General features: G+C 29.8%; 1 protein-coding gene across 1 annotated transcript; it reads left to right on the top strand.

The window, feature by feature from the left end:
• Positions 1-336: 336 nt before the first annotated feature.
• LOC145637158 (protein FAR1-RELATED SEQUENCE 5-like) lies at positions 337-3153 on the top strand. Its single transcript, XM_081688651.1, has 6 exons — positions 337-411; positions 533-617; positions 698-956; positions 1053-1244; positions 1345-2168; positions 2486-3153. The coding sequence occupies exons 1-6, from the start codon at positions 337-339 to the stop codon at positions 3151-3153; spliced, it is 2103 nt and encodes a 700-aa protein (XP_081544777.1).
• The last annotated feature ends 13723 nt before the right edge of the window (positions 3154-16876 follow it).

The raw sequence follows: 16876 nt of genomic DNA on the forward strand, positions 1-16876 counted from the left end.
CTATATTCGTACATGTTCCACGATTTACAAAAGGTAGTTATTTTTTTGAATTTAATTTCTTTTTTTTTTTCCTTTTTGGTAACAAAAAAAAAGAAGCTAAAATGATAACCACTAACGCACAAAGTGGTATTGATTGATACTAATATCTTATTTTAGTTACTACTACCATGGAATATTATATATTTTTCCAAATAATATCTTATTTTATTTAGTTACCTAAAATATTTCCTTAAATACTCAGATCACTTTCCTACTCAAAATTTAAATTTATAGACTCTAATATTCATTAAGAACATCGTGTTACATTGTTTTTTAGTTTGAGGTTTTAAGCTCATAATGGATTTTTTCGTAGAAGACGACGTTTCTGATGTAGATGAAACTCATACACAACAACTTTCTTGTGATTCTAAGGTATGTGTTGTTGCAAAAATTATTTTTTTTACCCAAAGAACTTATCAGACGAAAACACAATTTATAGGCCATTTACTGACGTCTAATTCATTGTTGTTGTATATGAAAATCTTTCCACAAGACAAATAATCAAGAGATTATTGAGATTCAAGGGCTTCAGGTATTAATTAAGTTTACGACTATGGAATTGTCCTATATTTATATTGGTCATTACTTTATATTTTAATAAACTATGTACAGCTAAACAACACTATCTTACTATAACTACATGCCCTATATTATGTAGGAGATAGCAATGGAGATGATAACAATGGAGATGAGGGCGATGGACATGGTGGCAATGGAGATGAAAATGATGGAGATGAGGATAACAATGAAGATGATGACAACAATGAATCAGAAACTGACAACTATGAGATGCCAAAAGCGTTTAGAGGTCTAGAAGTTTGGGAAGAAATTGGCAAGAGATTAGAGGATTTTACATTTGAAGACATGCAACGATTATCATTCAAAGATCTTCAAACATGCATTGATTTTTACAAGATGTATGCCAAGTGTACGGGGTTTTGAATACGTTGTAAGCATACAAGATTAAGCAAACTTGATGGCCATCCGACCTCACAAATCATTTGGTGCAATAGAGAGGGTTTCCGAGAAGCGAAACACCTTCTCAGACCTGATAGGAAGCGTAAGGAAAAACCAATTACTCGATGCGGTTGTACTGCAGTGATTAATTTCAAATGGCATCACCTTAAAGATTCGTGGTATATGAAAAGTTTTGTGGCTGAGCATAACCATGTCTTAATCCCCATGAACCAGGTTTATTTTGAAAGGTCGATTTTAAATTTTGTTTAAAACAAATATAATTATAAATAAAGTAATCGATTAATCGAGCATCAATTGTAACTGTTTAATTTGAATTGAAATATACAGGACATTCAAAGATGTTAGTGAAGCAGATCAGATTTATATGAAGTCTTTGATTGATTCTGGAGTGAAACCATCTATCACTATGAGAAATATTGCACGTAATGCTGGGGGATTACGTGGAGTAGGATTCTTAAAGAAAGATTTGTATAATGCTTGTGAGAAGTTCAAGAAAGAAGAGATAAAAGACGGTGATACCGAAACCGTCTTAGAATATTTGCTTGGTAAAACAGCTTCTGACCCTAATTTTTTCCTTAGATATACTCGTCATCCAAAAAATGGGATAGAAAAAATGTTTTGGTGTGATGGGATTAGTCAAGGGGATTACAAGGCGTTCGGGTCAGTAATTGCATTTGACACAACTTACAAAGTCAACGCATACCAAAAACCCTTTGTTGTTATTGTTGGTGTGAACCATCACAGAAAGACTGTGCCATTCGGTATTGCTCTTGTAACAAACGAAAAAACAGATACTTACATATGGGTGTTAAAACAGTTAAAAAAGGCTGGTGGCGGTGTCACTCCCCATACTGTTGTCACAGATGGGGACAAGGCTATGGCAAGTGCAATTGAAGAAGTATTTCCAAAGGCTCATCACAGACTATGTCTTTGGCATCTAATGCGTAACATCAAAGGCCACACAAATAGGCAGTTTTGTAATGGGTTCATGAAATGCGTGGACGGAGCTCGGACACCAACTGAGTTCGAGGAGGCGTGGGAAGATTTAATGAAAGCATACCCTAAAGTCAGAGATAAAAAGTGGGGAAAAGATCTTTACAGTGTCAAAAGCAAGAGGGCTAAGGCTTTTATGGTCGGACATTTTTATGCAAGTAAGTGTAATTAGAATTATTTGTATTCACAAGATTGATAATAGGTAATAACCTAAAAATACGTGAATCAGTTCGTATGTCAGTTGAGAGGAAAATCGAGTAAAAATGTTATGACTGATATTTTACATAATGTGTGTATAAATAACCTTTATGATCCGTATCATTTTTTAATTATAATTTGTCATTACCTAAAAAATGATTTATGAATGCATATTTTAAACTATATTTATATGTTTTCAATAATAATTAAAATGGTCATTACCTAATCCTATGAACCATTTTTTAAACAGCTTTCTATAATTAATTTGTGACTGCAGGAATGAGAAGCACCCAACGATGTGAGTCCATGAATAGCTCACTGAAAACGGTCATAACATCAAAAATAATGTTGTACCGGTTTGTTGAGTTGTATGATCAAGTTCTAGAACTTATAAGGTTTGAAGAAGATCAAGATGATTACATCTCCACACACAAGTTCCCTGTTATTGGTGGTGTCTTGACTGAAATAAAAACCCAAGCTGCGCGAACATACACAAGGAACGCTTACAATTTGTTTTGTAAGGAACTCGGTTATGAATCAAGGCACATAGTTACTAAAATGGAGGAAGACGAAATGCATGTTGATGGGCCTTCTGTTACTTTTTGGTTAAATGACTGTGTGGTGAAAGAGTGTAAGTACGTTGTTTGTTTCAACAATAAACTACAATCGATGGTATGTTGTTGCATGAAACTTGAGTCAATAGGGATTCCATCTCGACATATGTTTGCATGCATGAAACATTATGGAATGGTTGAGCTACCAGCGGGTGTAATACTCCGAAGATGGACAATTAGAGCAAAGCTGCATCTTTCTGATAATTACAAGCAATTTCAACTAAAGAAGGCAAACGATCAGTCATCATCAAATAGACGCTTTGCATTTCTAAGTGCATTGAGCAACCAGCTTTGTAGAATGGTGTCTACCTCTTATGATCAATCAATTTAACTAAAGGACAAACTGGCAAAGATGATTTTGGAGGTTGAGAAAGAAAAAACATTCCCTTAGGAAAAAGATATTATTATAGAGCAAAAGTTTGTCAAAAAAAAAGGGAAGGGGAAGACCCAAACGTATGTTCGATGAACTTGAACCCGCTGAGGAGAAAACTTACGGTTTGGATGGACATGATGTAGATGAGGAGGGTAATGACGTAGATGAAGCGTTTCCTAATGTCACTGACCATCCTACAATTATTAAACGGGGTGGGTTTGTTGACCTCTTAATACAGTTAATGCCAAGGATATACCAGCCGAGTGATGTTGCAAGAGCTACTGATAGTTATGAGGTTAGCATATTCGAGAGAATGCCCACCATTTTCGATTGGGATCCGAATGTCAACTATTAGAGATATTATCAAGTTGTTTAATTTTTTTTGAAGACATCAAGATGTTTTATTTTAGTTTATTGTTAATGTTGAGACTTTCAAATGTTCAATAAAATTGTTATGTGTGTTTTAAATTTTTACGGTAGGTATTGACCTGTTATTTTATTCGGGATTACCTGTTTGTTCTCATTCTAAATGTTTAACTTCAAATGTACAATTATTATTCTCCATAAATAATTTTCGTTCTACTATTGTAAATTTAAAAAAATAATTACCAGCACATAAAATATCCCATATAATTTCTCAAAAAAAAAAAAAAAAAAGAATCCCTTAAAACGCGTGTAATTAGTCTTTAAAATCTGTCCATAAGTAATAAATGTACATAAATAAATCTTGAATTACAGATTTATGATTTTATGTCATTTCATTTTCATTTAAATTAGTTCATTTTTTTAAAGGACGTTTTAAAAATTTAACAAAAATAACATATGATATGATTTTTTTTATAGTAGGTTTATTGTACATATATTCAAATTAGTTAAGTACTTTAGTTCTATGTATATCTTTACCATGTACGTTTCCCTTGATTGTAGGCTACAGTTTGACTTGTAACGTTTATAGTTGTATATATTTTCCTAAGAATTGTTACCTTAATTATAGTAAATAAAAACCTAACCTAATATATATATTTGAATAATTTTTTTTTTTACAAGCAATTAAATTAGTTAACAAAAAGAACAAATGATATGATTTTCTTATAGTAGGTTTATTATACATATCTTTAAATACGTTCTTTTGATTGTAGGCTATAGATAGGCTATAGTTTGACTTATATATATTTTCCTACTAACTGTTACCTTAAATAAAAACCTTACCTAATATAACTACTTGATTAATAATAGTAAATTAAATAAAATATTTAAAATTTGGCACGAATTTGATTAGATTTTACGCATACATTATCTTCACTGAAAATTTTTAATTCATTTTTTATTTTTATTTATTGAGTTAGAATTATTATTTACACACATAAATATTTTCTTTCTTTCTTTTATTTATGTCCTTCTCAATTAAAAAATATTGCGATTGTGTTGATTATTGAATAAAACAAGTATTAACCTATACAAATATGTATCAAAACCAACAAAGGAAAGAAATTATATATTATTGAATATAAAAAATTACAAATGTGATAGCCGTAAACCCTAATGGTTTACTCCGATATTAAGAAAAGCTTTAATTAAAAGACATATTACTTTAAATAAATTTATAAATTAAGAGCATTTAATCCTCCAACGTAAGATCAACAAAATCAATAAATTTTGTTATCTTGGGTATTTTTTCTGGACGTTTGGTGAAGGTTGTTGGTGCCCATGTTTCTTCATTTGAAACCATATCATAAAAGGTTTCCGCAACCTCAAGCACACGCTTTCCATTCTCATTCAAAGGAAACTTTTCGAACATATGTTTCTCTTTGTAATATGAGTTACGCTCGAGCCGAAATATTTTTGTAAGAAATTCTGGCTGACCTTCAATCAAAGGCTCAATTTGTGTTACACCACATGCTAAGATTAGTCTTTTCATAAATATACGAAATTGGATATAATCTCTAGCTTGACTGACATCATCACCAAGTATCCCTGGAGGAGGTCCACCATCTGGGTTGTCATCGTATGGCATTCCATTATCCATACGATACACCGTAACTTCATCGCGAAAAATCATTTGAACAGTAGGTAATTGCCCACAGGCATACAAGATGTCACAAATTTTTTTTTCGCCAATAGTGTAAAGTAAATGTGAAATAAATATACTAAAGTGAATGATGTCAAACAAATGATCAAAGACTGCAATTGGATCAGGAGCCATTTGTGAACTTAATGAAATGATAAAGAGAAATAGTGGCAGGATTCAAAGAGAAAGCAATTGTTAGTGAAAGTGTGGTGCGTTGCTGTGGCTTATTTGCTACGTATTTATAGTATGAGTATGGCGCCAAAAATTATCGATTTTCCCACCAAAATGTGGCTCCAAAATATGTTCATTGACTTCTATTCAAACCTTAAGTGGTTCGATATTAGATTGCGAATAGTAAAAATGGAATAAATCCAACAGAATAAATAAAACACACTTTAATAAACTGATTATTATAGTTACGACTGTTATATTAATTTATAATTAAAATTGATCACTCATGAATAGCTGTATAGGAAACATTAATAAAATATACCAGATAACACATGAAAGAATTATAAACATGCAGTAGGTCGTGCTTACAATAGAAGGAAAATAAAATAAATAACATTAATTTGGTCGTGCACTATACTGTTATTGGTCATTACATTCCATGGTTGACTGTGCCAATTACTAACTACAATTTATTCAATCTCAACAATAACAAATTGAGATATTATGTAGCATGTCTGACGTTGTAAAATATTTTGTCATTTTGCATTCTATAATTAATCATTACATGTTACATTTGAGTGAACTGTTGTTTATAGTATAAGTACAGGAGTTTTTATGCATTTATCTAACTAATATCAACAACTAATATCAATTGATTGGTAATGACCTATAATAAAATTCTACACTACATATTGATTAGAGTAAATTAATATCAACAACTAATATCAACATTTATTATAAGTTATAATATATTTCGTCATATATTATAGGCAGACCTTATATATTAATCAAAGGAGTTAAAACAGGTAGTTATTTATCTCAGAAAATATTAAATCTAATATATTAAATCTTTTTTTTTTTTTGAAACATCATTAAATCTAATATATTCATACATGTTCACACGATTTAAAACAGGTAGTTATTTATCTCAGAAAATATTTTTTCTATTTTTTTTCTTTTTGGTAAAATAAAAGGGAAACTGATAACCACTAACTCACAAAGTGATAGTGTTGGATACATCTATGCCATAATTCTAGGCACTTTCTTTGGAAAATTTAGGGTATGGTGCAATCATGCAGCGGTTTTTTTTTTTTAAACAAAAATTAAACATACAAAATAATTAAGTGGTTCGATATTAGATTACGAATAGTAAAAATTGAATAAATCCAACAGAATAAATAAAACACACTTTAATAAACTGATTATAGTTATGACTGTTATATAAATTTATAATTAAAATTGATCACTCATGAATGGCTGTATAGGAAACATTAATAAAATATACCAGATAACACATGAAAGAATTATAAACATGCAGTAGGTGATGCTTACAATAGAAGGAAAATAAAATAAATAACATTAATTTGGTCGTGCACTATACTGTTATTGGTCATTACATTTCATGGTTGACTGTGCCAATTACTAACTACAATTTATTCAATTTCAACAATAACAAATTGAGATATTACGTAGCATGTCTGACATTGTAAAATATAATTCAACATGATTTTAAATAGGAAGTTGTTGACAAATTAATAAAAATAGAAGAATAAATTTCAGCAATTTTTGGATGGGAAGAGTAAATTTTCGTCATATCTTGAAGTCAAACATTTAATTTTAATAAAATACATATTATAACTATTTATAATGAGAAAAATATAAGTAAAAAACTTTGAATTTTAAAAAGGGTATTATTCGAAATTAATTAAGTTAAACATATTCATAATACATGTTCACACGATAGGAAGTTTAATTTTAAAATTTTTATTTTCTATTTTTGGTAAAATAAACTAGATCATGCCATTATTCTAGGCACTTCGTTTGGATTATTTAGGATATGGTGGTATCACGAAATGATATTTTTGGATTTAAATTACAATTAAATTTATTTTATTATTTTTCCTTTTTTTTGGGTGGGGGGGTTTAATTTTAAAAAAGAAAGGATAAAATATGTTAAATTTCTAATTCAATAATGACACATGTTCACATTATAAATCAATAGTGAAATAAGGAGTATCAAAAGTACGGCTACAATTAATGTCGTGTTTACATACCATAAAAAGGAAAACACTGCACAATATTATATATTAATATTAGTAATTACCATTCATGACAATACTCATTACATAGAAATTGATCAACACAACTACATTAAATATCAATATATTTAAAAGGTTTAAAACAACTAATACATACTAATAACTAAAATATTAAAATTTTTGACGTAGACGGCGCAAAGTCATATATCGATAGAAATCCGGCTTAGGCCTCTTGATTTGGTATTCATTGGGGTTGTCTTTAAACCAAGTCCATTTCCTACGCACACTAGAATCATTCACAAAGAATGGTATAGCCCTCCCCCATTCACGACAGACAAGCATTGCTTGCGTAAGCCTTTTTTCACTCATTTTTGACCAAATTAACTCCATGACGGTCTTCACTCCGCCTACACAAGGCTTTTTTGGATCATCAGGTACGACATCATGAAATGTGCACAATTGAAAGTACAAAGCTTTTGACAACGGAGGAACAGACCACTTGGGGTCCCTCATTTTATCTTCCGCTATATTATGTAAACAGTTGCACTCCCTAGTGTCCGTTTGTCCTTGTTGTTCATCAATGATCCTCTGTCTTTCTAACTGCCACTCATCATAGTTAGAAACATCATGTGTCTTTTGTTTCTAGTTAGAAGATGTGTTGCATCCATCATTGTCTAATGGTCTTTTGCCTTCACTACGCACACCCTGTCAATCAAATTTCAATCTAAATCAACAATTAATTCAACAAATGTAATAACAAAAATCCAGTTATGACAATACATATTGGGGATCAAAACATGAAATTATTTTCCCTACAAACAGAAACTTAAAGCGTTCAATATATCATAAACTACTTATTCAAATAATGTCGTATTAAAGAATAGTGTAATAAAACTAAATGCAACTGAACAATAGAAGATGTAACTATATGATCTATATTACCATATGCTTTAGGAAAAGCATCAAATAAAATAAATGCATGTAATGAACATTATAAGAAGTCATTATATGATCTTCAGTTATAAATGCTTTAGGAAATGAACCAAACATAGAAAATGCATCATATACAATATTAACAAAAATTAAGATACTATTACTATATTTAAGTAGATTTGTATATGTTAGGATAGTCTAAATAATTTTACATAATCAAAGAAAATCCTATCACTTACATTGTCTTGATCATCCTCAATTTTGTCTGAACTACTCTCGTTCATCTCCATTATGTCTAAATTAATGTGTTTGTTTTGTTTAAATGTATTTGCAAGGACAATAAAATGATTTATATAGATTTTGTAACCGTTTTTTTTATTATTATTTTTTATTTTTATTAGTGGTATTTCATTGTAACCGTTTTTTTTTCAATAGATAAGAACAAAATTTTTTCAGTTTTTTTTTTTTTTTTTTTTTTTTTTTTTTTTTTTTTTTGCTAAGAACATAAAATTTCAGTTTTTTTTTAAAAAATTTGTTTCTTTTTTATTTTTAAAAATAGAACATGGGGGGAACGTGTGTTCAATTTATTTATTTTTTTTAAATTATTTAATCATCAGTGAGTTTATATGTAATGAAAATAATTAATTAATTATGGACGTGTTTTTCTGTCAAAAAAAGGTTGAACTTGTGTAAACCAATAAAACTGTTAGTTGTTTTTTTTTTTATTTTTTTATTTTTATGTTTTTTTTAAGGGGTAACAAAATTTATGTTGATTAAAATTCTGTGTAAATCCACTAAACATAAATACATACCATATTATGTGCCTATAATTATGGTATATACATATTCACCACTATCTCTCATACGATTGTGTTTATCTATTTCCATTTTAAAAATTGTGTCAAGATATGTCAATACATATATAACTCAGTAAAAAGAATAATCTCCTATACATGTATATATCAAAACCAAAACAATTAGTAAATAAGGTAATTATTTATTATTCAATATAATAATAACTCCAACCTCAAAAAAAAAAAAAAAAAAAAAATTCGACAACCCTAATGGCCTGGTAACTAAATGATAAAAACATATTAAGAAGATAATAATAAAAGCGTTGCTTAATCAAAAAAAAAAAAGGATCTAATCATCCGACGTAAGATCAATAAAATCAATAAATATGGTTATCTTGAGAACTTTTTCAGTACGTTTGGTTAACCAATTTGGAGTCCATGTTTCTTCATTCAAAACAATATCATAAAGCGTCTCCGCAATCTCAAGAACACGCTTTCCATTCTCATTCAAAGGCAACTTGTTGAACATGTATTGCTCTTTGTAGTAGGAGTTCAGCTCGAGCCGAAAGATGTTTTTAAGAAACTCTGACACGGTTACATCATCAATCAAAGACTCGGCTTGTGTTACACTACAAACGATGATTAATCTTTTCATAAATATCCGTAATTCAATTAAATCTTTTGCATGACTTACATCATCACCTAAAATTCCAAGAAGAGGCCCATCATCTGGGTTTTCATCAAAGGGCAATCCGTTATCCCAACGATACACCGTAACTTCATCGGCAAAAATCAATTCAATCGTAGGTAATTGCCCACAGGCTTGCAATATCTCAGATACCTTTTTTTCCCCAATACGATAAAGTAAATGAGATATAAATAACCTAATTTCAAAAAGGTCAAACTCATGATCAAAGACAGCTTCTGGATTAGGAGGCATTTCTGAAAAAAATGATATGACAAAGAGAAATATTGGAAATCTTCAATAAAAGAGAAAATAAATTGATAGTGAATAATTGTGATGCTTTAAATTGGTTATTAAGCTACGTATATAAAGCATAAATATGGCGCCAAAATGCTAAATTTTCACACCAAATTCTGGCGCCAAAATGTGTACATACACAGAATTCTTTATAGCTAATAATAAGGGTAAATAAAAAATCTTCTATATTACTATATTATTTTACTAATAATATAAAGAATATTTTAGGTTTTATTGTTTATATTTTTGGTAATATATCTTTACTAATACTATAAAGAATTTTTTGGTATATATTGTACATAAATTACAGTAATTAAAATCTATTAATATACGAAATCCATTAATATATCATATATAAATTACAATAATTAAAATCTATTAATATATCCTATTTTACGTAACTGTACAAGTTCTAAGGGTTTAGTTTATAAACGTATGATGTATGCGATTAAGTATTTGTTGTTACAGGTAATAACCTACCGTATCAACGACTATTACACAAATATTTTAGTTGACTTTAATATATTAATATATCCTAAAAATTTATTAGATTATTGAATTCATTTAAATTTCAAAAATATATCACCCAAATCATTTTAAGATAGTTTGCTTATAACATATTATGCCTTTAGTGATTACATATAATAATTACCTATGTATATTCTCTTTGATGGGTATCAAAGTTTAAACGGGTGCAAAAATTGACAATGTTTTCCATTTTCAAGTTACCACAATTCAAAATTCCTAAAATTTTTATAAAGAAAATGGAATGATAAAGAGAAATTTTGGAAGTATTAAATAACTAGAAAATAAATTGCTAGTGAATAAATGTGATGCTTTGATTTAGTGATTAAGCTTGGTATTTATAGCATAATTATGGCGCCAAAATGCTTGATTTTCACACCAAACTCTGGCGCCAAAATGTGTATACAAATTTCTATATAACTAATTATAACAAATAATTAAAGATCTTCTACATTATTATTATATTTAACTAATATTGTAAAGGAATAATTTTTGTTTTTTATGTATTTGGTAATACATCTTTACTCAGATATATTGTATGTAAATTTCTGGTAATTATCTTCTCAAAAAACACATAAATTCCAATTAAAAAAGATACTACTATATCCTCTGTATCTGTATATCGTTTAACCCTTATTTTATGGAACTATGATTGTTATTGCAGTTGTTAATTTTCTATATTTTTGGAAATCTGTTACGGTATTATATGTCAATTCATAACATAAATAAAGTACGTTGTTAGCAATTATAATTTTTACCACGCATATAATTCGCGTTTTGAAATATATCTTCCTAATTAGTAATTTGTACACATTGTTAATTACTTGGTTGGAAGATTAATAATTTTAAAAATATATCACCCAAATCATTTTAACAAGGTTAGGGGTGACAAGAGAAAATGTATTCATAAAATCATAGTTTACAGAATACAGAATATGAACTAAAACTTAAAGCATGGATTTTATCACTGAAGCCTTTATAACAACTTTTGACATATTTTATAAAAATAAACTTGAATTGGACGGACATGTCTTTTGGCAAAATCATATTATTTGATTAGTAATTACAAATTATCATTAGATTCATTATGCAAATTACTCCTTAACAAATAAGGTTGAAGGGTACGAGCATATTGCTAAGTGACATCGAGGTTGGATCACATTAATAAGTATGTAGACGTATCGTGATTTTAATAACCAACAATATTACCTACATAAAATCCTTATATGCATAATTACATGTATTACTAACATATAGTGATGTATTAAAGTGCCAAAAAAAAAATTAAAAAAATAAAGTGAGGTATTAAATAAAATTATCATGACTCCTTGAATGCATAAATGTAGGTAGTAACAAAAAAAATTACTTTAAAAAAAAAACAAAAAAAACTTGCAACAATTAATGTGATGCAATCATGATCATCACATCAACTACAACACTCAACCATCCTCATCCACATTTTTACTTCCCTCGGTATTGGTGAAAAAAAAATTAACAAAACTATTAAAAATAAAATTTTAAAATTAAAAAATACTCTAACTTACTCATATAAGGGAAAAAAAGGAGGAAATAAATCCCCTCAAAAACCGCATTTGAAACCCCCCAAACTTATCTCTCCCTTCTTCTCCAATTCAACTTTTTTCAACTACAACCACAATCTCTCTTTCAATTGCAACCAAAATCCAAGTAAGTTATTTTCTATTCAATTATTTAACGTCTTTGTTGTGTTTTTTATACAAATTTATCTCTATTGCTTGCAATGACAATGTCGAACATGTTTTGTTTTAGGTTATTGAGTATTTGATATTTTTTTCCAAGTTTTTTTTAAAATTAATTTGATGCATGTATACTAGAGTTTAAATTCATTTTGCAATTGTTATCTTGTTTTTTCCGTATTTGATTTTGTGAGAATCAACACTAGTACTGTTGTCATGTTCTTCGAAATTCAATTAGCTTTGTAAAAGTAGTATGTTTTTCAATTTGATTTGGGAAAATTTGCTTAAATTTTTTATATATGAACTATTATGCATTGAATTGTCATTATTTTCTCAACCAAAATACATATTTAGGTTGTGTTCTTTTTTTTGGGTTTTTAGATTGCATTCTGTTTTTTTTTTTATATATATAAATTTTAAATTTGTTTTTATTAGATCTGTGATGGCCCGTTTATATTGGTTAATACCAATGTGTATACAAAATTTTGAATTATTTTTTAAACCTGACTGTCCATACCCTAACATGATTTTTTCATTCTGTTTAACATTTTTTTTAATATTTTTTTATTCTTTTTTTAAAAGGACATAATTTCAGTTGGGGTATTTGAAATTGGCCCATGTATTCAAAATTCTAATTACATGTTTTATAAGGATTGTAATTTCTCTTTCTTGATTTGGTTAATACCAATTTGAATTTGATGGTGGATCAAAGCTTCTGTTTTCTGTCTACCTATGATGAGACTCATTTTGGTTAAATCTGCCTGGACATTTCAAATGGCATTCTGATTTGGTTTTGCAATGACTATTAATTGTATTTGTTTATACATTTTTTCATTACATAGGAAATCCTAGCATCTAATATTGCCTATGTGTCTAAAGTTGAATGTTCTTAATTATTGGTTTTGTAATTACTATTTTCTGTTTTGGTTAATTCCTTTTTGTATTTGAAAGCTGGTGTAAGCTTATGCTCTTGTGTTTGCTAAATCCCTTATTTTTGCTGAGTCTGTTTGGCCATTTCAAATGGAAGTCTGATTTGAATATGCATTATCCATTTTTTGAGTTGATTAATACCCATAATCATTGTAAATGAAATCCAATCATCTATGTTATAAAATAATGACCTGTTAGATTAGTTATGTAATAACACATCGTATTTTTGGTAATTACCTAAATGAAATGCTCTAAACTTCCTGTTTTGTGTACTTTTGACCCTTGTTGTATTTCACTGTGGGTGGCAATTTCAACTTGAATTCTGATTTGATTCATAATAATGAACTTTCTTATTTGGTTATTTATTTATTGTATTTATTGTAGCATAATGGTAAGAGTCAAGAATGTAGCTAATAAATCAAATAAGAGACCTAGAGCTGGGGCACGTATCGTTAGGCTTGAAGAAGCTCCCACTCCTCCTACAAGAAAATCTGCAAGAGCACCTTCCACCTCTACAGCACCACCTCCCACATCTGATCCAGATACGAGTAGTGACAACGAGCCAGAGCCGGAACCACGGTTCAAGTCGACCCTCTACCGTGAGCTGTACTACAAGTCATTCACTAATAGGACAATATGTGAATGCAGGCATGTAGACTTCAATTCACTTGACAAGGTCCCTGCTGTTTTTATAAGACAGTGGTTTAAGCACAAACAATGGGACAAGTTGCTAACAGAAAAGCACCCTATATATCCCGACCTTGTTCGCCAGTTCTACACTCATTTTGATCATGCAAACAAAAATGAGGGAGTAATTATTAGGGGTGTCCATAATTCGGATAAAAACCGAAATCCAATCCAATCCAAACCGAATTATCAATTCGGATCGGATCCGAACTTTAAATCGGATTGGATCGGATTGAGATTTTTTGAAAATTCGGATTTTCGGATTGGATCGGATTTACCCTAATTGGATCCAATCCAAACCGAAAACCGAATTGTAAAATTAAGCTTGTATAAATATGGATTTCTTTATTTTTTGAAGTTTAGCTCAAATACTTACTACTACAAAAAATAAATTAGGGAGACTTTGTATTAATTAATTAATGACTTGACGTTGAACTATTTATTTTACTCATTATTTTAAAGACTTTTATTTGTATTAAAGCTTTATTTTTATAATTGTATTAGGAGGTAAAATATAATGCATTATAATTCGGATTTTCGGATCGGATCCAAATAACCGAATTTTAATTCGGATTGGATTGGATTGGATCAAGAGAGAAATTCGGATCGGATCGGATTGAAAAATTGAAAACCGAATTATATTCGGATTGGATCGGATTCGGACTAAATCCAAACCGAAAACCGAACGGACACCCCTAGTAATTATCACATGGGTAAAGGGAAAAGAGATAAGGTTGGATGAAAATTCTTTGAGCAAAATCTTGAAAATCCTTCGAGCAGGGGTGCGCGCCGTTCTCCCCGGTAAGAAATGGAGCATCGTTAAGGAATTTGATTATCAGAAAAGTCTCAATCATGTGCTTGATGAAAATGACTCTGGTAGGACCAAGAAACCAGAAATCTATGAACTGCCACTGCCTACGCGTCTTCTTCATCTGTTTCTCTTTAGGTCCTTTATTTGCCGTAATGGGAGACTGTCCTCATTGACATACTTAGACATGTTGGTCATGTACATTGTACTTGCTGGTATCAAAATGAATATGCCGAGGATGATGATTGACTACATGATTACTACTCAAAGATCGTCAAAGGAAGGTCTATTCCTTCCTTATGGTATGTGGTTGACCAAGGTTTTAATGCATTTTGATGTTGATTTATCTGATGAAGTAGTGATATCTGGACCAAAGCAACCGTTTAACGACAATACCATTTCTAATGCTTTGGGGTACGAATTTGATACCGATGCAAACAAGTGGGTTAAAGTAGGGGTCAAGCGTGCACCTATACGTAGTCGCGCTCCTGAAGTGAAGGTGACATATGATGGAGACGATGATGTTGATGTTGACGGAGGCCCTACAGACGCTGCCATCCTTGAGAGCATTGTTGTGCAAGAAATGCTTAAGCTTATGAGGCCGGACCTATTCACTGCTGATGTTATGAGTGACATCCGAGAGAGTGCACAGATAATGCTAGACGCTCGTAATGAGGCTCCAGGTATTTATTGTACTTAAAATCCTTTAATTTACATTATGGTATTTACGTCAGAGTTAATTTGTTGTGCCCATAAATCTTGTTGATTAATGCCTATGATCTGTTATTATTGAATCGGTAATTGCATATCCATAAGTATGTAAATACCTATGTCAATCAAACTTATGTTTTATGCTTTCCATTTAATTGGTAATTGCATATCTATATGTATGTTAATACCTATGATCTATGTAGTAAAATAGAACCTTTTAATTTTTTTTTTGACAAAACCTTTTATTTTAAAGCTCACTCATACTAGAAATTAAGTAAAAATAATTGTTTTACTAATATTCATTGTCACCATATACCTTGTTGGTTATTGCCTATGATCTGTAATTGCTTATTGCCTATGATCTGTAATTGCTAATCTATATGTTGGTAATTACTTATATTGGTTGAACTCGTTATAAAGTTTATGTTCAAAACATCAATATGTAATGATATAATGAAACTCTTGTTATTACCGAATTGTTTTATGCTGACAATTAAGGGGCACTAATTGTATTGTTTTTATTCATTGTTTGGAAGCTGATGATGAGGCTGATGATGACATGGGAGCCAGGGATGCTGGTGGTGGTGCTAATGATGAATCTGATCCTGATTCTGGAAATGACGACTTTGTTGATGATTAAGCTATCGACTTTTATGTTGTTTTTTTTAGTTAGTATTTTATGGTTATGCTATCAACCGTTCTAGAAAGGTATCTATAGCTGGGAACATTTTTTTTTTTGTCAAGTAATATGTTGTTTCATGTGCGATGTAAAGACAATTTAACATCATATGTTCTGTAGGTCTTAAAATATATTTGGCCATATGTGGCAAAATTCTACTGATGGCATGTAATTAAAATGTGTTATGTTTCTACACTTTGAGTTTAAGTACCAAATTCAATTAAAATGTGAACTTAAAATGGATATACAATTTTTCCATTTAGTCTAAAGTTATGTAAGGTCATGGATGATGCACTCAACTAGCAATTTTTCTATGCTAACACGATGTATAAAAGTCATAATTTAAAGTACATTAATACATCATTACATAAACTTTTTTTTTTTTATAATTTAAATAACAAATGCCCCAATAGTACAAGTGATTTCAAAATGAGTCTTATTAATTGCATTAGGTAAATCATTCAGTAGAATTTGACCACAAACATAGCCCATGATATAACCATTGAAAACAAAGTCGCTATTGTGTATGCAATATGTTTGTTCTTCTCCAAATTTGATTGACATAACTTGCTTTTCAAATCGCATATTTGTTCATGAAATTGTGACTTTTTTGCCTTCACTTTGTTTAGCTTCATAGTA

Source organism: Chenopodium album, chromosome 6 (genome assembly GCF_948465745.1).
Source record: "Chenopodium album chromosome 6, dcCheAlbu1.1, whole genome shotgun sequence".
NCBI lineage: Eukaryota > Viridiplantae > Streptophyta > Magnoliopsida > Caryophyllales > Amaranthaceae > Chenopodium > Chenopodium album.